At 44.1% G+C, this 23,359-nt stretch overlaps 1 protein-coding gene across 2 annotated transcripts in view; it reads left to right on the plus strand.

Annotated features, from left to right (window-relative positions):
* igf2bp2a (insulin-like growth factor 2 mRNA binding protein 2a) overlaps positions 1-19,305 on the plus strand; it is a 45,622-nt gene extending 26,317 nt beyond the window's left edge. The window contains exons 3-16 of one of the 2 annotated variants that reach the window (XM_068746133.1): positions 6,170-6,218; positions 7,768-7,819; positions 9,796-9,859; positions 10,430-10,720; positions 11,044-11,178; positions 12,939-13,061; positions 14,159-14,294; positions 15,717-15,854; positions 16,356-16,430; positions 16,803-16,925; positions 17,531-17,605; positions 17,709-17,840; positions 18,073-18,186; positions 19,207-19,305. In XM_068746133.1, coding sequence (XP_068602234.1) covers positions 6,170-6,218; positions 7,768-7,819; positions 9,796-9,859; positions 10,430-10,720; positions 11,044-11,178; positions 12,939-13,061; positions 14,159-14,294; positions 15,717-15,854; positions 16,356-16,430; positions 16,803-16,925; positions 17,531-17,605; positions 17,709-17,840; positions 18,073-18,186; positions 19,207-19,305 — 1,606 coding nt within the window. The remainder of the gene's footprint in view (positions 1-6,169; positions 6,219-7,767; positions 7,820-9,795; positions 9,860-10,429; positions 10,721-11,043; positions 11,179-12,938; positions 13,062-14,158; positions 14,295-15,716; positions 15,855-16,355; positions 16,431-16,802; positions 16,926-17,530; positions 17,606-17,708; positions 17,841-18,072; positions 18,187-19,206) is intronic. The other variant, XM_068746131.1, reaches the window with a different exon arrangement.
* Positions 19,306-23,359: the final 4,054 nt, after the last annotated feature.

Genomic DNA, 23,359 nt, shown 5'->3' on the forward strand with positions numbered 1-23,359 from the left:
CTGCTCGGACTAAAAAACAATGGGCTTGCAATTATTATTTTTTTAATAAAGTAATCTCATTCAATCATTGTCTCTATTTGCCGTCAATTAGAACACCTTATTTCCAGGAAGCATCTTGGAAATGAACATTGCTATAATGTGTAATGCAACGATAATTATATTTTTGCCTTACCAGGTCTGCGGCCACACAGAATGAATTCCATTTCCTTATGTGCAATTAGGTGGGTTCTGTCGGTGCTTCCTGCCAATAAGCAATCATGCTAATGGCTGTGAGTGGACAACACTAGAATCCAGGCATCTTTACATACAGTGGGTGTCATGGTAACATGAAAGCTGAGGATTTGCCTCAGGGTTTGTTTCTCTTCTTTCAGGACTAATAAGGAGAATTATTTGATGCTGAAAGGCAAAAAAAAAAAAACCACCATTAAAATCATGCAAATCTTGTTATCTCTGCTCCACAACGACTGGGTGTATCTTGGGGGGGGGGGGGGGGGCACTGTGGGAGTGTTGTTGACGTGATGCTCCTCAGAGATTTCAAGATACGCTGAACGGTTTAAAAATAGAAGTTTAATAATAATAACACATTTTATTTATATGGTGCTTTTCTAGACACTCAGTCGCTTTACAGGAAGTACATGAGATAAAAACAGCAAACAAATACTGACAATAACATATGAACATGAAAATAAATTAGATCAAATGTAAAAAGTAAAAGTAGACATTAAAAGCAACGTTGAACAGATGTGTTTTCAGTTCTTTCTTGAAGGTGATAAGGTCAGAGCAGGCTCGTAGTGGTTGGCCGTGGTCTCAGTTTAGTCAATGCCGATCTGTCAGCTCTAGTCTGCAGCGTGTAAGGACCACCAGATGATCTGGTCGTCCCACCCAAACCGATTTAGATGAATAGAACAGTCATGATATTTCAGCTCGGAGCTTTACAGTCATAATAACAAGATGTCATGTCGGTAAATCGGATTGTCAGATGTTAGACTATACTGGACACAGCACTGGAGGTCTTCCTCAGTGGTCCTTCATCAGTATACTGTAATGACTTTGTAAGACACTCACCTGGTTGGTGCAGTGGCTCAGTGGGTTGGGCCCTGGGCTGGGAAGAGGAGAAGTCCACTGCCTCCCCGGTTCGAGTCCCAGCTCTGGTAGGGTGTGGTGTGTGGGCTGGTGACTGGAGAGGGGCCAGTCTGCCTCCAGAGCACTGCCGAGGTGCCCTTGAGCAAGGCACCGCCCCCGCAAATGGCTCCAGGTGTGCTGACCTGGAGTGTGCTTGGGCCCTTTGATACGCGTGTGTTTCAAGGTGCCCGTTGTTCTAGGATTTCATTGTGTGTGTCAGCAGATGATGGTTAATAAAAGCATTTCATAATCACCCACGCCAGTGTGATTTATGACCACGGGGGATGTTATTTCTTTTTTTTTTATCTGCATGGCATTGCAGTGTTGAAGGCCATATCATCTTTCAATTTGAAAGCCATCCGTTATTTTCCACACAATATAGTCTCTCTCTACGGACTGCCTCTGCACTCGCATGGACTTCCTGCGTTTGTCGTGTCATCGAGTTTTCAGTGGGAACAATTTGCGTCATCAGGCAGATGCAGAACAGAGGGAGGGATGAACAATAAAAAAAAAAAATGAAATCAATACCGATCTCATTGCTCGCTGTCCTATCAATCGTGTTTTACATTTTCTTGTAGTCGTGATGAAAGAATCCTATTTAGGAGGAGTTTCTGCTATTTGGTGCCGATTGAAATAAAAACCTCAGAACCATCCAAACTGAAATATCTGTTCATATGAGGTGGATTGCAATGTGAGTTCTGGTTCCAGAGCAATGAGCCTGACCTTGGATAAGACTTCACTGAATTAAAGAGGACTTTTGGGCTTTGGCGGAGGTATGCGCTCTACTGAGTGCCATTCTAGCTCATTAAGCTTTAAATATGTGCCCGTACTGGTGTGAAATAATGGTCTGTAATCTGCGTTTTGCACTCGGGACCAGTTGGTGAAGGCGTTGACGGCTAAATGAGCAAAGAGGGGAAAGGTTTTATACGTGTTGGTGAATTTTCCATGCAGAAGTAATTTGGTGTGATTGTTGCTTGTTTTGCGTTGGTTTTGAGCTGTGTGAAGCCGCGTCCTCCACACACACCGGGTTCACTGAAAGCCCACTGAGTCCCCGCTGGGCTCGGAGTGACGCCTCTTGTGACAAAGCAGGAATGGAAAGATAAACGAGGCTTTCAAAGGTGTCATCAGGCAGAATCCTTGAAACGGGAAGGAAATGTTTAATCATTCGAGCCTCTGCTGTAAAAACAAAAAACCTCTCTGTTCTGTTTGTAAGAACAAAGTGTCTGGATCATTTTTCATTTAACAACAATCCTCCCAATAAATATTTCATTCTTGTCATTTGCCAAATCCTTCAGGTGATGTGATTTTAATAAAAAAAAAGTCTAGACAGAGATGATTAAATAAAAGAATACCTGGGAACAAGATTCACCACGAAAGCCATGAAATTAACAGGAAAGGTTTTGGGAGATATTTATTCTACTAAATATAGAGATATGACCGCAAATAAAGCTGATTCATTTCCAAATGTTAAATAATGCATTGTGTCAAGCTGTTGCAGCTCGATTCCCCACAGCGCTTAAACAAAGTTACAACAAGCCAGCGTTCTCAAAAGGGACTAAAAACCCCACGGCGACAAAAAAAGGGTAGGATTTGCCCATTCAGCTTTTTATGATGATTATCATCGCTTCCATCTGTAGCTACACTGCAGACCCCCTGAGTGACGGAGGATCTCGTTCTCACCTGTCTGCCCTCTCACAGGCTAAAAACTCTCCTTGCATTGCATGCATTGAGGGTCGACGTGTGCATGTGTGTGTTTCTCACCTCGTGCAGGTGGATGCAGTAAATATTTGCTTTTCAAATGAACACAACCACATTCAGATATTTAAAGGCCAAAACCGAGAGGTTTTCTTTTCTTTTTTTTTTGGCAGATAACAGTAGATGTTATTCGGTGAATATCGCATCTACTGGAGTACGTGCAGCTGATGTCTTTATATGTAGGTTTTGCTTGGTGGCATGCATCGCGGGCCGCTCCCTGCCATGGAGACCGACAGAAAGCAGTAAAGTCACGGTTTGCCAGCGGCCACAGGCATGCTGAGAATGAGACGCTGAAGAACTGTGGGGAGGCGCTGTCACTTTTTCCAAGTGAGGGAGCTGCCGCTGCATATTTCAGTGACAAGCAAACACGGCCTTTGAAACATGTGCTAGTTCCATCGAAGCAAAGGTGGCGAATGAAACGGTGCAGAGGACGGCCTGACGATGCCGGATCACGTCAAGGCTACAACTGACACATCAGTCAGCAGAAACACAAAAGGGGGGGGGGCTACCCCCACGGGATTCATTCGTATATAAGGAGAGGGCACTGAATAAAGAAGCTTCTAATTTCCATATTCAGCAGCTCAGGGATGGCGGCCGTTTCAGTTTTTCCTTTTTCAGCAACTTGCAGCTTCTGTGCATTCTGTAAAATGTTCACGTAAATTTACTGTCAAATCTGCCAAATCATAAAGTGAGATAAAAATTTCACCATAGCAATTAAAGAATTCCATTCCAACTCTACACGTTGGAAACAGAAACACGTTTCAGCCTGCTCCATATATAAGGTAACCCCGACGGAATAACCCGAGTCACGTCTCTTCTCTGGTATCAAAATGTTAGGAAGTGATTCTGTGTTCTGTAGTTTTAATCATCATTACTAACAATAATTCTGTAGGACAAGTTGCTGTAACATTTGTACATTTCCATTAGTAATTTACAAACAGATCTCGGACCAGTATTGTGCTGGAAATGTTCAAGTACTTATTTCTATTAATATTTGAATACGGTATTGTAAACAGATTTGTAATTAACTGCCAGTTAAGCAAGCTTTGAAGGAGGTTGTTTACTGTTGAAAAAGGTTCCGTGTTTTACGGACTAATCTTTATTGGCTTACTTTTGTTTGGATGCCGGTTGCCACGGAGATCTCTCATCGAGCCGCTCGTACTGGCAGAAAGCTTTTGGCCGCCGTGGGAATTGCCGGGTGGTTTTTGTTGGCTGCAGGAAGATAAACATCACAGAGGATAAGCTTTCATTTCCCTGTTCGTTTGCTGCTACTGTACTTTCTACTTGTCCCATCAGGGGTCGCCACAGCCTATCAATGTTCTCCACTTCACCCTGTCCTTTGCATCGTCCTCCCCAACGCCAGCCATTCTCATGTCCTCCCTCACTACATCCATGCATCTTTCCTCCCTGGAGACTCCGGATCCTAAATCCACCTCATCACTGCTTTAACTCTTGAAGTGCTTGGTCCTCTTTGCTTTTTTAGATCCCTGCATAGCCGGACTCTCCTGTTGTTGTGATCGTCAGGCTGGTTTGTGTGACTGAGCTGAAGCGCTCTGGAGAGTAGAGCTGTAAGGACACGCTGGACATTTATGCATCAGAATCCTCCTCTACAACTACAACTTCCTATTGATTAGAAAAGTGATTAAAACAAGCTCATTCATCATCTTTGTCCCTCTTTATTATTAATAACAAATAGAACTTGCAAAGATACAAACAGTTGCTCGGTTGACAAGCAATTCATCTCCTGGGCCGCTTTGTCCGTTACCTGGTCACGGGGCGTCAACGGGTGAGAGGCGGGGAACACCCTAGACAAGTCGCCAGTTCATCGCAGTGCGACACACAGACAGACAATCATTAACACACAACATTCACATCTATGGGTAACTTAGTGTCACTAATTCACATGTTTTTGGTGGTGGGAGGAACCTGGAGAACCCAGAGAGAACCCACGCAGACACAGGGAGAACACGCAAACTCCTCACAGAAAGGCTGCAAGTTGGATGCGAACCTGTGGCTTTCTTGCTGAGAAGCAACAGCGCTTCCCACTGCGCCACAGTGCTGCCCAGGTCGACAGTAAAACATAAAAATGCCTGTATGTATGTAAATAATTTGTATCTGGGATAGCTCGAAATCAGTTCAAACATTTTTTATGGATGAGTCAACCGCTGTTTGCGTTTAATCAGTATTGGATTTATTTTTAGGTTTTGTGTTTCCTTGGCAACAAAATTATTTTTCCTTCTTATCCTCCTAAGACCTGAACTCCTGCATGGCATGTATTTTAATTTTTTCATATCTATTTGGACTGATTGAGACCTGATTAGTGTAAAAACAAAGCATCATCATGATGTAGCTTCTGAGAGGAATGATGAACGAATAGTCATAAATTAGTAATGTTGTGCAAAACTCTTTTATTTGGTGTCCAAAATGTAGTCATTAGAATTAGTTAGCATTTCCACCGATGCAGTCAGTCAGGTGTTGTTTCCAGAACAAATGTTGTAAACTTTATGGGCTTCCTTTACAAATGAAAACATTTTGTTTTTATAATTGTTTCCAACTAGCTGAGACAAAAATTATATTTAAACTCATAAATAATCAAACAGCTTGTTTTCATGCAAATCGATGATTTTGCGGGATATATATTCTTCTTGTTCTAAAGATTGGACAAAACCAATCTGAACGAGACACGGCCAATGCCACACGACTCCACCCTGCGAGTGTTCAAATCAGTTTCATCTTCATAGATTCATCCATGAATATTATCAGACAATTGTATGATTTATTTCATGGACCAGACTAAAATCTTCATTGATAATTTATTAAAATGATGAGGAAACCATGAAAATTGTGACAAAATCCAGTCAAAAGTTTGAATCACAGTTTTGTGTCACCCTCATCTCAAAGTGAGAGAAATGAGAATCACGCTCGGAGGACGATGTTACAGACACGAGCTGATGTTTGCTGCGTGTTCTGATGCACACGCCTATATTTCCATCAGCAGCTCAGTTACGCTGATCGGATTTGAGTCCATTGATCTATGGATGTCACAGAAACTCAGGATGACTCTACTGCCGAATTTCACACAGTGTGCCCCGGACTCCGCCGACCTTCTGCACTCGTCATTGAAATGTTTGTGCTGCTCAGCTCTTGAAAGGGCAAATGCATAAAGTTTCTGTAAACAACAACAGATGAAGGCAACTTGCGTGTGCGTGTGTGTGCGTGTGTGAGTGTGAGTGTGTGTGTGTGTGGTTCGGGTCTGTTAAATTCACTCCATCTGTGTCTCTCATCTCTGCAGGAGTCGGAAGATCCAGATCCGGAACATCCCCCCTCATCTACAGTGGGAGGTCAGTTCACTGTCGTCCTCTTGTGTGTTTTGTTTGTGTTAGTGTGAATGCCAGTGTGAATGCCAGTGTGAAGCAGGTGAAGCAGGTGAAGCACCGGGTATAGCACATAAAGCAGGCTGCTGTCTGAGTCACCAGCTTTTGTACTACGTCTGTAGACGTTGTATCTGTGTGCATGTGTCCATGTGTCTGCATATATCACTGTGAGTGTGTGTTACCGTGGTGATGACACACGGTGTGTCAACATCTGTATCTTTGCGGGGGGTTCCGAGTTGTTTTTCTCAGTGGGAGTGTCCCTGGCTTCGGGCATCTCAGGTCCTTTATTGCAGGCTTAGCAAAAAATATCTCAGGCCAGTAATTCAAATATATTAATATAGCTATTAATCCCCCGGGTTTGGGTCACGTCAGCCTGCAGCGTGAACTAAGCCCAAGTTGCGTTACTAAGTGGATCTGTCCTCACTGTGACCCGTCACCGGTAGTTCGTAGTGGCAGTAGTTACTAATCATTAAGTGGATCAACATTTTAGAATTCGATGCATTTTTTTTTTATGACATTTTACATTCACATTGCTAATGAAACCAAACTTTTAGCAGCATCAGAAAATATTTATTTTCATTTGATTGTCCCTGTCAGTTTGGAAATTGCAGCAAGTATTTCTTAATCTTTTATTTTAGAGACGATTCCTTTTAAAGAGTCATGCTCACAGCAGCTATTCTGAATGTTCGTGTATAAATCTGTCGGGCTCGTTTCAAGCTGATTTACTGTGTTAGGATTCTAATTACTAACGTGACGGGGAAAGGAGGGAGCGGCCGTCACCAAAACCTGAACAAAATGGTTTTCTCATGGGAGAAATCTTTGCTTCAGTTTCCAGAGCTCTGTAAGAACAAATGGGAGCATTTAGGGCTGTGTACACTATGTGATGATAAAATGTTCTGTCACTGCATCTATTGTGCACACTATGGTGATGTCGCCATGACGACACCGCTTTACTTATCTTATTAAATGAAGTAATACCACCAAATTCCTTGACTCTGGAAGCGTACTCCGAGTATTTATATGTTTATCATCAGTCTTTTATGAGTTAAGAGCAAAGATAGGATTCTTCTCTTCTTTATTTATACATCATGACTTAACACACAAATACATGAAATTAATTTGAATTAGGGATGTCCCGATCCGATGTCCCAGATACCGAGTCCCGATCCGATACTTCTATAATACATTAAAAAAAAAATAAAGAAGAGTGAAGAAACGCATCCAGGATGTCCCTTATTTATTTTTTTATTCATCTTTATTCATCAGGTTCTTATAACTCAGTTGCCGAGCAACATCTAATCACATGCAACCAACAAAGTGAACACGCAGTATCATTTCTTAAAGAGGCTCAGCAATTCTGAGTTCACTTTGACTGCGTTTCTATTTGTCACACAACCACTTAAGCACAGGGAGCAGCAGACCCATGAGTGTGTATGTGCGTGTCTATCCAAACGTGTGTCTTTGCATGATTGGCCACAGATTGCTTCTCTAACTCACACTCTCATATCTCCCTCAGGTTTTGGATGGCCTTCTAGCGCAGTATGGTACTGTAGAAAATGTGGAACAAGGTACCGACCCCTTCTCCCCTCTCTTGTTTGCTACACAAACCCATTATCTTCCGGCTTCAACTCTTCAAAGCATTTGTGTCTCCTTAGCAACACACACCCAGCGACCTCCCTGTGTGTCTTCACTTCCTTGTTACCAGCAACCCTGACTTCAACACATCACCCATATCTGCATATAAATGAGCCTTGATCGTGTCTTGTCTGCGCGGGTGCCTGTGTGTTTGACCCTTTAAATTATATGTCGCCTCTATAATAAGCACTGTGTATTGCCACAGGGTCCCTTTGGCCTATTTTAATACCTTGGCATATGGATTAAAGTGAGCAAACATGGCAGACATCCAGTAGTAATGTCTCCCTGTGTGCACGTGTTTGCATATGTGCATCTGTTTTTGGGAGCTCCATTGTGGTGATGGGGACGACTCTGCAGGCGCCTGCGGTGAGGCTTCTGCGCTCTATGTGCAGATTAGTCTGCCATTCAGTCATCTCTAGGACTTGTAGCTGTCTACAAGAACACACCTCCTGTCTGCGCATCTAAACCAGCCAAGACAAAGCGCCACCCACTGTAGCTTTGATGGGTGCTAACAGAGACCAGCAAAGACATGACTTCATTCTTCACGTCTCCCATGCTGGCGTAAAGCAACCCATCTTCACAAAGCAGCAGGTTCTTCATCTGTAGCTCATAGCAGCAGCAATTTCTACTTCTGTCTTCCTCTGAAGCACCTGATCAGGCATAGGGAACGTCTGGCCTCACGCTCAAGCAGCAGTGGCTTCTCTGTTGACACGTCATTGTGACATTTACCTCTTACTGTATACAAACCAGCATCCATTGTTAATTAAATGGAGATACTGTCGTGTCCTCTGGTGGGACCGTTTCATCAATAAGACGTCTCTCTCTTTTACAATTATCTTTCCGTCTCTCTCCACCTGCTGAGAATGAAAATTCCCACAAGAAGAGTATTTAATATTGGATAAAGTAAAAGATGAAGGATGAGTCTGCTATCTACTATCATTGGTCATGATAGTAAGCTTAGATTATACAAGCAGCAGGGCTCTTTTAAATTATAAGCTTTATAAACTTTCCAGCAAAATAACAAAATGCAGAAAATGTTCACAACTAACAAGCTGGAAGTGAAGACTAATTTGTTCTAGTAAAAATAATGTTGGAATAAAGACAAATATTTTTTGTAATAATCATTTATCTCCATTAAAGTAAAGAATTGCTAAGCAGATCTCTTTTTCATCAGTTTTTCTGTAACAATCACTTAAAGGACTTGCTAGTCAGGGTTTTTCAGGCGTCGACTTCGACTTAGTCTTTATTATTCACGAGGGGAAATTCTTTTCCACAGCACGATACTCGTCCATCCTCAGATCAGCAGCGCAACAAACAGACAGCAGAACACACTGGCCCGTTTGTCGAGGCCCGATAACCACAAGAATCCGGCTTTTTGGGTGATTGTCAAGAGTGAATGAACGATCAACCGTATTGCTACCGGTTTGACAGCAGAAATATACAAAAATATACTTTCTGCACAATTAATTGATTATTTATGAGTTTAAATATAATTTTCGTCTCAGGAAAACCCTGCACAGTATAACCATAAATGATTCATTGATTATCCAAATAGTTGTGCATCTTCTTATTTATATTTCCTTTGCTTATCTAATTAATCACCTCACCATGAGCCGTTGCATTATCACAAATTACTTGCTTTTGCTTAGACTTTCAAATTGATCTGACATTTGGCATCGTGCAAATTCTAGCCAGGCTTTATGCTAAGCGGCTCCTGCCTGGAGGGAAGCCAGTGATGGCTGTAATGCGATCACACAGACGAGTGGCTGTGTGCGTTACCACAGGAACCTGGACGTGCGCCTGAATCACCTGTTGCAGGAAGGGAGACCTGCTGCCTGTCTTTGCGTCTATGTCCTTAGTTTGCTATTTCTTATGCTCTTGCTTTCTCTCTCTCTGTCTTGTTTCACAGTGAACACTGATACAGAAACAGCAGTGGTGAATGTTACATACGCAACCAAGGAGGAAGCTAAAGAGTAAGCGGAGCAAACCGTGATGCATGCCACGCACCGGGGGCAGAGATAGCTTTTCTTTTCACCTGCACCCACAGATGGATAAGGGATTACACAGTTTCCCTGCAAATGGAAATCTGCTTGAAAAAATCACGACAACTCCAGTTCAGACGCGCATTTTGCATACATCCAAATACAGTTTTAATAATATTGCCGCTTCTCAATTATTCTTAATTTTTTCTTCTCGTATTTTCACAAATATTGTTGTCGTTCTTTCAGAGCGTGCGGCTGCTATTTCATTCATCCCGTTAATGAGGTGCTACCATGAATGCTCGTGTGATTAAATGCATCTCAAGGAAGCTTTCATTTCTCATGAGATGCACAATCACTGCATGTAAAGAATGCAGCGTACAAAAGACAGCAGCATTCACACATCTTAAAACGAGTGCGTCGGTGTGTTCCGACTTTGAATCAGAGTAACTGTGTTATGCAAACGTTAAATCGATCATTAACGTGTGATGTTATTATTTCCTTTTCCTGACAGCTGCAATACATTCTGCATTATTCTTGCTTTGCACCTGATGTGTTCCCTAGAGCCTTTGAGAAGTTAACAGGACACCAGTGTGAGGACTACTCTTTCAAGGTGTCATATATTGTGGACATGGATACGGCTCCACCCGACCAGGCTCCCCGTACGCGGCGTGGAGGTCGGTCGTCTCGGGACCAGGGCGTCTCTCCACCAGGGCCCTCGGGGGAGTATGCCGCTTCACGCTCAAGACAATACGACTTTCCCCTGCGCATTCTTGTGCCTACTCAGTTTGTGGGAGCCATCATCGGCAAGGAGGGCCTCACTATCAAAAATGTCACGAAACTAACACAGTCTAAGTGAGTTTACTCTCCTGTTTCCTCTTTTGCGCGTGGATTTATTAACCAAACAGCTTTGCTGTCATTTTGTGAAAGCTTGAAACCTTGAGCCTTATTATCCATGTGATGTGCGTTTTGGAGATGAGTTTCCCAAATTTGTGATTGCATATTTGCCGTTGCAAAAATCACTCTCCAGTTTTTAAATATGCTTTTCAGTGCCTTCATTTTTCAATATGTAATGCGCGACATGACAAATCTTATTATTAATTAATAGGCAGTGGACATTTCATTTTCTCATCTTGCGTTTGGCTCTGTCTCTCAACGTCGTGTCCTCCATCGCTCAGAGTGGACATTCATCGCAAGGAAAATGCAGGTGCAGCAGAAAAGCCCATCACCATCCACTCGACTCCGGAGGGATGCTCCTCAGCTTGCCGCATGATCCAGGACATCATGCAGAAGGAGGCCAACGAGACCAAGATGTGAGTTTGCACTTCACACGTGCAGGCGTTCGTGAACGTATGTGTAAACTCCCTCAGTGCGTCTCCTGCAGGGACAGTATACGCTCCCGTAAAGAGATTAGCCATAATCTTATCCTTTAACCCGCGGCACGCCTTGTAATCTTACTGTGCAGGTATTGAGACCACAGGGATACAAACAGGGCTACACACAGGGATACACACAGGGCTACACACAGGGCTACACACAGGGATACACACAGGAATACACACAGGGATACACACAGGGATACACACAGGGCTACACACAGGGATACACACAGGGCTACACACAGGGATACACACAGGAATACACACAGGGATACACACAGGGATACACACAGGGATACACACAGGGCTACACACAGGGATACACACAGGAATACACACAGGGATACAAACAGGGCTACACACAGGGATACAAACAGGGCTACACACAGGGATACACACAGGGCTACACACAGGGATACACACAGGGATACACACAGGGCTACACACAGGGATACACACAGGGATACACACAGGGCTACACACAGGGATACACACAGGGATACACACAGGGATACACACAGGCACACAGGGATACACACAGGAATACACACAGGGATACACACAGGAATACACACAGGGATACAAACAGGGATACACACAGGGCTACACACAGGGATACACACAGGGATACACACAGGGATACACACAGGGATACACACAGGAATACAAACAGGGCTACACACAGGGCTACACACAGGGCTACACACAGGGATACACACAGGGATACACACAGGGATACACACAGGGCTACACACAGGGATACACACAGGAATACACACAGGGCTACACACAGGGATACACACAGGGATACACACAGGGATACACACAGGGATACACACAGGCACACAGGGATACACACAGGGATACGCACAGGGATACACACAGGGATACACACAGGCACACAGGGATACACACAGGGATACACACAGGGATACACACAGGGCTACACACAGGGCTACACACAGGGATACACACAGGGATACACACAGGGATACACACAGGGCTACACACAGGGATACACACAGGGCTACACACAGGGATACACACAGGGATACACACAGGGATACACACAGGGCTACACACAGGGATACACACAGGGATACACACAGGAATACACACAGGGATACATACAGGGCTACACACAGGGATACACACAGGAATACACACAGGGCTACACACAGGGATACACACAGGGATACACACAGGGATACACACAGGGATACACACAGGGATACACACAGGGCTACACACAGGGCTACACACAGGGATACACACAGGGATACACACAGGGATACACACAGGGCTACACACTGTGCTACACACAGGGATACACACAGGGCTACACACAGGGATACACACAGGGATACACACAGGGCTACACACAGGGCTACACACAGGGCTACACACAGGGCAACACGTGATTGCAGCTTAACATTTGAGAAATGAGGCCATCGTATCTAATCAGATTGACGTCTCGTCTGCCACTTTGTTCGCCTTTCGGGTCACGAGTGTCGCAGGAGTCTATCCCAGCCGACGACAGGCAAAAGGCAGGGTACACCCCGTAGGCGTCGCCAGAGCGTTGTGGGGCCCTGGAATTTTTAAACCTCCACATTTCCAGATGTATTTTTTGCAGTAAAAAGTCTTATTTATCTCTTCGTGTGTGTGTGTTTGCATGTTCTGTTATTTCTGTGAAGGACGGATGACATCACTCTGAAAATCCTCGCCCACAACAGCCTGGTGGGCAGGCTGATCGGGAAGGAGGGCCGCAACCTGAAGAAGATTGAGGAGGACACGGGGACCAGGATTACCATCTCCCCGTGAGTCCCCGCGTCTTTCAAAGCAAACGAGGACAAACATGTCAATGCTTTGATATGATGATTACAGCTCCGAGGACATTTTCAACTATTGCCAAATATACAGAAATAACAGACTGCCTCTGGTGCCACACCTTCCTCTAGCTGTGATCCCCAGCATGTTATTGCAATTAAATTATTAGAAAAGTATTGTGAAAAGCTGTTTACAGCTCCTCTGCTGCACAACGTGATATTTAACCGGCCATGATTACCAACCTTCGCTCCTTTAGAACCAATAAATTTCTCCGGCTCTTTGGGCTCCGGGGATGTAAGTGTGACGTTTCAGAAAGAGGTAGAAGGGAGGAGGACGTTGAAGAGCGGAGAGGAGGATTGGTTTATACCGATGCTTTGGTGAAAACCTTTAAAGTGTCCTGTGTGCCTGCAGACAGCAGTGAGACACAAGGTTGGTTTTCCTCCACTGCTTCCATTGCTTATTATACAGGTGGTCCTCACTGAGCGACTCATTAAACCACGACCCGGGGTTACGACGGGCTTTCGGAAATGTAAAAGTGTGTGTTTTAGCAACAAGAAATCACTGTTACGACGGAATGAGTGAGTACGTGTATGTGTACAGTAAAAATGGCCCATACGGATGGAAAATAAATAAAAATTCATTCATTTATTAATGTTCATGTCCCCTTCATCCGCCTTGCGGGTCACGGGTGTTGCTGGAGTCTATCCCAGCCTTTCTATGGGAGAGAGGCGGGGTATAAACCGGAAGTGTCGCCAGTCAATGGCGGTTTCGACTTGGTCTCTGGAAAGTCCCTCTGCCGTTTAGTGAGGACCACCTGCATTTTGCATGAGAATGTGTGTCTTCTGTGCAAGCGGGATGAATAAAGGCATCATTTATGCCACTAGTACCGCACCAAAGCTCTTCACACGCAAAAACTGAAATGCTTGTTAGCTAAGGAAGAGCTTTCATTGGCACCCGAGCAACACGAGCGCAACGAAACTAAAAAGCAACTAGGATCAACTCACTAGCTGCGAATGACGCCGTGCGCTGTTCTTTCTGTTTGTGGTTACATGTGCAAATATATGTGTCTGTGTCGCGTCTCTTGCAGGTTAAAAAACCTAACTATTTGCAACCCTGAGAGGACCGTCACAATTATGGGCGACATGGAGGCGCGTTGCAAAGCCGAGGCAGAGGTCACGAAGAAACTGAGAGAAGCCTACGAGAATGACGTTGCCGCCAGAGACGTAAGCTGAGCTGAAAGACGACCATCTGCAGGCCTCTTGTCAGTCGGAGTGAGTCAGGTTGACTCACCCGGGCTGACAGGTGAACAGCGGAGGCGTGATGCGGCGGGATAACGTCGCTGCACTGTTCAGTTCACGTTACGGACAAACATTAGGAATATGTGCGTCGTCTGCTCGGTAAACGGATAAGTGATCACGGAACGGCTCATCGGGGAGTCGCTGGTGTGTCTTTGTGTCTCCCTCTGACTCACGCTCCCTCCCCTGCTGCGGGACTCTGTGTTCCTGCTGTGTTTCCCAGCATCCATCTCTCTCTCTCTCACCCATCTCCTCTTTCACACTGCCCTGATGACATCACCAGCGCAGCAGTGCACTGAGGTCAACCTCAGTGGCCGCTCCTTCCCCGTTGCTTTGCGGTAATGCAGCGATGGATGCTGACACGGCGATGGCATTCGCTGGGATGCTGTTGATAACGATGAGCAGCACGCCAGTTGTGGACAGATTGAAAACCAGTATCGCCTTGTCTGCTCTTTCCACTTGAGCTGTCAGTGTTTGGCTCAGAAGCCCTCATCATAGTAGTATGAAGCAGCGCGCAGGTAAAGTGTGAGAGCAGTTCTGGCACCTGTCGGGTGCCGACTCTCGAGCTATCGGTGAGGGCCATCTAGCGAGACGCCGTGGATATTACACAAAGCTCTGTGGGAACATGGAAACGAAAGCAGCCTGCGAGTCGAACTCACAGTCACGAAACCAGACAGGCTGACTTGACTTTGAGACAGAAACGTTCTCTGTTGTGAAGCTACACCAGTAAACTGTGAAACAAATCAGCAGCTCATAAAGCTGGAGAAACGCTCCCCAGCTTCACGGTTATGTATTTCCCAGAGAGTCCGGTTGGATTTAAACGGTTTATTCACATCTAAAGTCCAAATCAGTGGAACTACACAACAATTATAATAACACTTGTCATGTCATGGAGTTAGTTCAGACAACTCCAAGTAACTGCTTCTACTACAGCTTCAAACGGCTGGTTTTATCTAAAATGCTATAAAAGAAACGTATTATTTGAATTTACGATAGCAAAACGCCGAGAATCTGCCAGGAGAAGCGTTCGGTATTCCTGTGTGACTGATCATTGTAAAGCTCACCTGGTTGAGGTCGCTCACTAACTACTTAACTAGGTCTCACACTTAACAGGTGAAAACTAAAACAATAGAAATAAAGCGCCGTGCATTCGTACGACTTTCTTCTCCGCTCCACTCTTCTGCTGAACGCTTTCTATTCCTGGGACATAAAATCAATTTGACGTGAGCAGCCCTTTCTTTAATAGAACATTAATCATTCAAAAACAAAAAACTGAACCTTGATTAAATCCTAATCTACCGGCAGGCCTTTGACTGTAATCTGCCTGTCCCCCCCCCCCCCTCTGCTCAGCAACAGGCTAACCTGATCCCAGGCTTGAACCTGAACGCTCTGGGCATCTTCTCCTCTAATCTGCCTATGCTGCCCCCTGCTGCCGGAGCGCGCGGCGCCGTATGCCCGTTGGTGTCATCAGGATACAACCCATTCTTAGTGAGTACATTCTCAGCGAACAACCATCAAAGGTGGTTAAAAAAAGAACATGGAAAAGTTCTTCTTTGGAGTTACCCCCCCCCCCCCCCCCCCCAAGCGCAGCAGTGCATGGCAGGGATTAGTTTTGACCTGATGAAGCAGATTTGGTCAACCGGATTCCCCTGAAGTGCATTTTGAAAAAACATTGCCGTGTTGACTCAAGAGTCTTCCTGCAAGTGTTTTATACACAGTTTGCAGCAACCAGAATCCCCCCCCCCCCCCCCCGTCCTCCAGAGATGAGTCAGTTCCTCTATAAAACACAGTCGCCACTCATTGCCTGACGCGGTTGCGTGAGACAGTGTGTGAGAATGTATTTGCGTGCTTCATGGCCGAGGAACGCTCGCGTGTGATTCACTGTGAGTCCTGTAACGGCGCTCAATGAAAGCTCGAGTTGTGTGCATGCAATGCGTCCGCGTGCGGTTCTGTGTCTTCTGATCGATTTGCTCGTGGCTTCACTTTCAGAGTCACTCTTCACATCTCAGTGGCCTCTACGGGGTTCCTCCAGCAAGTGCCATCACCCACCAGCATTCAGTATGTGCCCCTGAAATCTGTATTTACCTCTCAGCCAGATTCAATGGAGAACAGTGGATGTGGGATTCCTGAGTACCATCGCTCAGTGAACCAGAACGCCACAAATATTTCTGGAAGAGGACATTTTTGATTTGTCGTGTGGGCAGTATATATTTATTTTATAAACTTAAATTAATTAAATTCCAAGCTAAGACAATTAAAATCGCTCAAGACAACCACTTACCTTGATGGGAACTATTCATGTTTTGTCCAGACCCAGACGGCACAGGAAGAGATCCTTTGTTGCTCTTCAAATATGTTAAAAGTCCTTTTAAAGCAGTTTTCAATGTTGTCACCATTCATCGCAGGTTAAGCACAATCTTTTTTTTGTTCTCTCAGCAACACGCTCAAGAGCAGGAGGTCGCCTTCCTCTTTATTCCAACTCAGGCAGTCGGGGCCTTGATCGGGAAGAAGGGCCAGCACATCAAACAGCTCGCCCACTTTGCTGGAGCTTCCATCAAGGTGGGTTTGTGTGAGTCAGAGGTGCAGACGCCAGTTAAAAAGCAGGCAGGCGTTGTTTCAGCATCTCCGGTCGATCTGTAGAGTTTATTCATTATAATAATCTCCTCCAAAATAAAACGTAACTTGACACAGACATTTTCTACACATGCGTCAGAGGAGCCCTAAAGGTGTGCATCTCATGACTGGCTTCTTCCAGTTGCTTGTTTTTTTTACCAAAAACATTTTTGGGCACATTTGAACCGAGTCCACACATTTGTTTTTGTTTTATTTAAACAAGCGGGGCATCTGTGTCTTGTTTTACATCGATCAAGTTGGCATCAGTTTGTTAGTCACCGCTGAGTCATCAGCACTTCAATGACCGCTGAGGATGTTGGAAAAACAACAAAAAAAGAGCTAACCGATGAGAAAAGTATTTTAGAAAGCCCCTCAAAGTCTGGCAGGAGACGACGAGCAGCTGGTCTCATAACGTAATTCATTTATCTTTTGGAATTTCATTCCTTCAATGAAGCGGTACAACATCAACATCACTTGGCCATGTTTTGTACTCATTTGTGTCTGTTATCTGTCTTGATGTGTGTGTGTGTGTGTGTGCGTGTGTGTGTCAGATCGCCCCAGCTGAGGCCCCAGATGTTACTGAGAGGATGGTTATCATTACTGGAACCCCAGAGGCTCAGTTTAAGGTAGATTTACGCCATGCTGGGGATAAGATTTCTTTTTAAAATCTATTGATATACTTACTTAAATTGTTGTTATATTTTGTGCGTTCCTTCCTCTTTGTTCCAGGCACAAGGTCGGATATATGGGAAGCTGAAAGAGGAGAACTTCTATACGGGGAAGGAGGAGGTCAAACTGGAGACGCACATCAAGGTTCCCTCAACGGCAGCCGGCAGGGTCATTGGTAAAGGCGGCAAGACGGTGAGTTGATGATGTTTGAAACAAATAGATGTAATTCTGTGAGCTTTCCATTGAAATATCAGATGCTATTTATGTTTATGTGAGAACAGTTTAAAGCAAAGTAAAGCACGCCGCAGCAGGGATTTCTGTACATCATAGCACCAGCATCAAAGAGCATTTTGGTTGACCATAGTTTGATAGTGAGCCTGGCGGTGAAACTCAACCCCCGGTGATGTGCACTATTACTTTCCAGGTAAACGAGCTGCAAAACCTAACGAGTGCGGAGGTTATTGTACCGCGGGACCAAACTCCAGACGAGAATGACGAGGTCTTTGTGAAAATCAGTGGGCACTTCTTCGCCAGCCAGGTAAGCAAAAAAAAAGAAAAAAACAAGGTTCATTTTCCTGTAAATAAAAACAGGCTGAAGTCAAATGCAGGAACCTAAACTTTGATTCTGCATAGTCATTATCAAGAGCTTAATTTTTTTTAAATTATATTAATGTACTAAAGATGTAAAGGTTGCGTTAACTAATGATAATCTAAACCAAAATAGGAATAAAAAGTAGAGGAAGAAATCATAATGTTAAACTCTTGTGTTTTAAATAATATAGTCCTGCCAAAGTCAACGATCCTTATGATTCTTATGATCCTTCTACTCATGTTGAAGTTGAAGTGATGCATGTTGGGAATAACATGAATCACTGGACTCCAGTCAGTAAGATTCATTAGATCTGGAGTCATCAAGATGCACGTAAAGCAACCTAAATGACAGCTCCTGTGTGATTAGATGGTACATTACATTAAAGGAAATGACCTGAATAAATGAACAACTTCTGAGGTCAAACCGTTTCAGCACAGTCTTAGCTGTTGCTCACATACATTATTATAGGGGACACTAGACCATAAAACGAAAAGAAACTAACCGTTTTTGAATTGTACTTGTTTTTTTGTTTTTTTTTAAACAATGTAAACCATCACAGTGAAAGAAAATGGGCCGTCGCAGGGCCACACACAGACAGAGAATCATTCACACACACCTATGGGTAATGTAGCAAAATAAATAATCGAATTAGCATGTTTTTGGTGGTGGGAGGAACCCGGAGAGAACCCGCTGCAGACACGGGGAGAACATGCAAACACCCTCACAGAAAGGCCGCAAGTCGGATTCCAACCTGCAACCTTCTTGCTCTGAGGCAACAGCACTACCGCGCTGCCCACTGATATGCATGCATTATTTTTTATTCGACACCATTCAAGCATAAATGATATTAATAAATTAGGAAACAAATAGTTTGATGAAAGAAAACAAACTAACTATGATTCTTGTTGTCATATGAGCACCTTAACAGGTAACAATTAACTCCTGCATGGAACGTCTCTCCTGCAGACGGCACAGAGGAGGATCCGGGAGATCATTCAGCAGGTCAAACAGCAGGAGCAGAAGCACCAGCAGGGCGCTGCTGTGTCACCGCACCACTCCAAGTGATCAGAGGGGGTGGCTCCAACAGGCACCAGCCAATGAATGTAGCCCTCCCAAACGGACAGAGACCTATCCACACAAAGGCCGAGGCCAAGGGGACATGCAGGGCAGACCAGCAGCACCGATCAAAACCAAAGAACACTGGGGTGGGGGGGGCGAGTGCAAGCCAAAAGCTGAGGGCATTGTCTGCACTGCCAGCCCTGTGGGAGCAGATAGAGTGGGAGAAATCATGCTTATATAGTGTAATAAAAAGACCAAACAAAAAGTCGAACTGTTGTCCTCACAGTTACAAAGGTTAAGTTGAAATAGTTTGCTGCCCTGCGTAACGTTATCTCTTACGTTGGACTAACAGGCCTAACAACTGGTTGTAGCAGCCGTATTAACACGAGAGCAAACGTTTGGGATGTTTGGAATTAGAGCGAGAGACGATGGAAACCCTCTCTCACAAGAGTTTAAGATGATATTCAGATTGCAACATTACATTTCTTTAGCAGTATTAATACCGAGTAGAAACGTATACTGGTGCACACTGAGTATGCACTGTTATTTTGATGTTAAAAAAAAATAGTACATCTCCGTGTAATTTGTCAACATTTTAGTTATCGGAGCGATTGATTGGGCTGTGACAGCCAGAGAAATCAGTTTCCCTTTGTTTCTTTGCATTATAGGCCACTGACATAAAAGAAGAAGCCCTATAATAAGACAGGATGGATGAGTCTTTGTAACATGCCTGTGTGTGTGCGTGCCAACACAAGAGATAACGTCTCTCTCATCTCCCAACACTTATATTATGATGCCGTTTTCTTCTCTACCCATTTCGACTTCTCTTTCTCATCACTCTCTCTCATCTGACTTCATGGTTTCTTTAAATAGGATAAAAATATGTTGTTGAGAAACACCTTTTCTGTAGCCTTTTGATACGTGAACTGACTGACACTTTCGCTCAACAGAGGTTTAGTGTAACTGAGGTCTTTTTTTTGCCAGTCAGCTTGTATCACTCTCCCACGCTGTACATTAGACCTACATTCATGCTTGTCCTGACATTAACATAAATCAAATGGCTGTCTCTAAAGGCATCCTTTCACGTGAGTCAAAACTTACATCTTGCAAAAAAAAAACAACAACAAAATGAATTGGTGCACCTTTGCTCATCAATAGGTGACCACTTAATATGAATGTGCACCGCCACACGCTCTACGAGGACGTGTTGAACGCTGACACAAAGTGTCAAACGGGGTTGGGTGTGGCAGTGAGGAGATGTCATAGGGTTAGAGGGTGGTTGGGGGGGTAACGGGGAGGCACTGTATGCCTGTGGTACTCACACAGCTGCAAACATGACCACAGCCGCGTTTGGCTTTAACCCTCTCTTTCTAAAATGGCGCGACAGCTGCGAATGTACGATATGCAGCCTTTTAGAAGCGTCACACCTGGCGTGTCCAGCAGGCCAGGCCAGCGGCGTCATCCTCACTCTGCTTCTCTGAGCTTCTCACTTTGAGTTTTTCTGTTGCTGAGCTGGCTGCCGCTCTCAGAGCTCGCTGGACACGCAGCGCCTCGGTGTCCCTCCCCGCTGTGCTGCGCTTTGCTTTGGACCGCATGGAAGCTTCTTGCCTTAATTTGTCACCTGTCAGACATCACGCAAGGCTATTGCCAATACGCACAGCATCCTCCACGTGTGTGTATATGTGTGTGCGTGTGTGTATATATATAAATATATATATAAAAAAGAGAGAGTAATATTTATGAATATATTTTTTCCTATTTTGTGATGAGAGCTATTGATAAGAAACAAAAAGAGAACAAAGTCCTTTTTCTTTTTCCTCAGTGGGACACTGCCATAATGTTTTGAAGGGAAGAGTTTATTTTCTTGAAAACTAGACTATGAATAATAATCTTTTAAAAAAAACAGGAGAACAGTAAAGTGAACCACCGTGTTGACTTTGGATGTGAACAGTGCGCATGTCAGTATTGTGATCTACCTCAGGCTTCAGGGTACCTCAGTCCAATCTTTCATTTCCCCTTTTCCACATTTTGTATGCCTTGTTAACTGGTCATTTTGAGCGTGTTTCATTTTCTTTTATAATGAAAATAAGAGAACATGAGAAAAGAAAAGATCTTCAGTAATCTCTTATCTCTTCAGGTCCAGCCAGCTTGTGAAACTTTGTAAACTGTCGTTAGCGATGTTGGACCGTCTTTGCCTGGACGCCATACAACCTCTTAAAGATACACGGCAAAGGAATTCCAAGTTGATTATTATTTTGCCAGAAAGGAATGAATAGTAAGATCTAAGGGGTACATGCCTGCCCGAAGTGGTTCTGAATGTGGATGCTGTGTACTGATTTCACCATCAAAGGAAGAAAAACAACGTGTCATTCGAAAGAAAGACAAACTAACCGACTGTACCTCCAGGGTTTTTTTTTTAAGCAACAGTTTATTAACTTGTAAAAAAAAGATTTTTAAGAACCCTATTCAATCTTACCAGCTCTGTTTGATATCAACATACTCGAGGGGGGTTGATTTTAATAAAACACAATTGCAAAAATACACTGACGCGGCTCTTGAACGTGGTGCAAAGGTGGTGCAAAGGTGTAGAATGTACAACAACTGCGTTAACAGTTAACATGTCCTTTAGAGCCGCAGACAGTGCATGCCTAGATTTTATGTCTTTCTTTGCAGTCTGTACCTGCAGTGGGAAAATGTTAGTGTGTCACAACTTCCCTCAAAACTGACCTCTAAACTGTCGTTCTCGCCCATCGACCGATAGAATTTATGTGCTGAATAAGTCAGAATTACCTCTCAGAATCCAAGGCTGAGTTTACTTACTAAAACTGATGATTTTAGGGCAAAGAAAAAAATGTCTTGAATGATTTAGTGAACTTTAGTGTTTGTCTGGAATTCTGTTCATTGTCAAGTCCTGATTTATTTTCAGACTTATGTCATCAGACGAGGTGAATCATTTTTTGGTGTCCCAATGAACACAGATTAACAGTGCTAAAATGAAACATAAGAGGTCTATTGAACTCACACAATGCCTGAGGCTGCTTCAGCAAAGCCTCCCCATACTCGGTGCAGTACCTCGTGCTGAGGCTGACAGCTCTCCAGACCCGACTAGAGTTCCCTGACTTTGCCCCCCGTGAATGCAGTCCGGTGCTTATTCTGATGCACACGGCTGCAATTGCGGTCTTCTTTGCTGTAATAAGGTCTGTTGTGGAGAAAACATGACTGAAAAAAGTGTTGTTTGACATTCGTGATTTGACTGCCAAGAGTCGCTTTCGAGAGCAGTTTTGAAGTTGAGGCTCTTTTCTTGCGTTGTCAGACCTCGTGCTTTTGGCTCTTTATACAGTAAGTGACGGTTTCCCTGCGGCTGGCTCGGTTTCACCGTGGTGCCGGCAGCAGAGCATCATGGTTGTTGAGACATCTCCAAAGCAACCGCAGTCTGAGGCTGAAACTTGTGAATATGATAGAAACCTTTTTACTTTACTTTCAAGGACTGGTGCTTGTAGATTTTGTCAGGTGTTGCTAGACGTTGACATACAGTACCAGAAGACCACAATGAACACGCGTCACTGAGCGCATAATGTGTAATATCACATGTTGGATTGGATAGTTTATGCTTTTTTTGGTTAGTTTTCTGTTGATCTGGTTTCCTCGTCATTAACACTGATATAATATTGTAGTCTGGAGCATTTGCTGGGATTCTTTGCTTTAATATGCATTCCTTTTAGATCAAGCTACCAATGATGCTAGCTGTTAAATTGTGGCTGAAAATGTCCTAGTTAGAATTTTGAACAGATTGTGGAATCAGGATTGCAAATGAAATAAAGCTGTGACATGCAAAGGAGGAAGATTGACAGCGTATTCAGGTCTGATTCAACAAAAGCTGGTAACACTTGTTCTGTGTTTGTGTCTGGACAGAATTGAGGGCATTCCAACAACCATCTACAAGTTTCTGAATTAGCTGTGAAAGGATTTAGTGAAGATGTATGCAAAACCACAGCATTGTTTATTTCCTGTCTTGTTAAATTAGAAAACACAAAGCATTGCATGAGACTGTTGGAGGCAA

This window comes from Brachionichthys hirsutus, chromosome 12, assembly GCF_040956055.1.
Source record: "Brachionichthys hirsutus isolate HB-005 chromosome 12, CSIRO-AGI_Bhir_v1, whole genome shotgun sequence".
In the NCBI taxonomy this organism is placed as follows: Eukaryota; Metazoa; Chordata; class Actinopteri; order Lophiiformes; family Brachionichthyidae; genus Brachionichthys; species Brachionichthys hirsutus.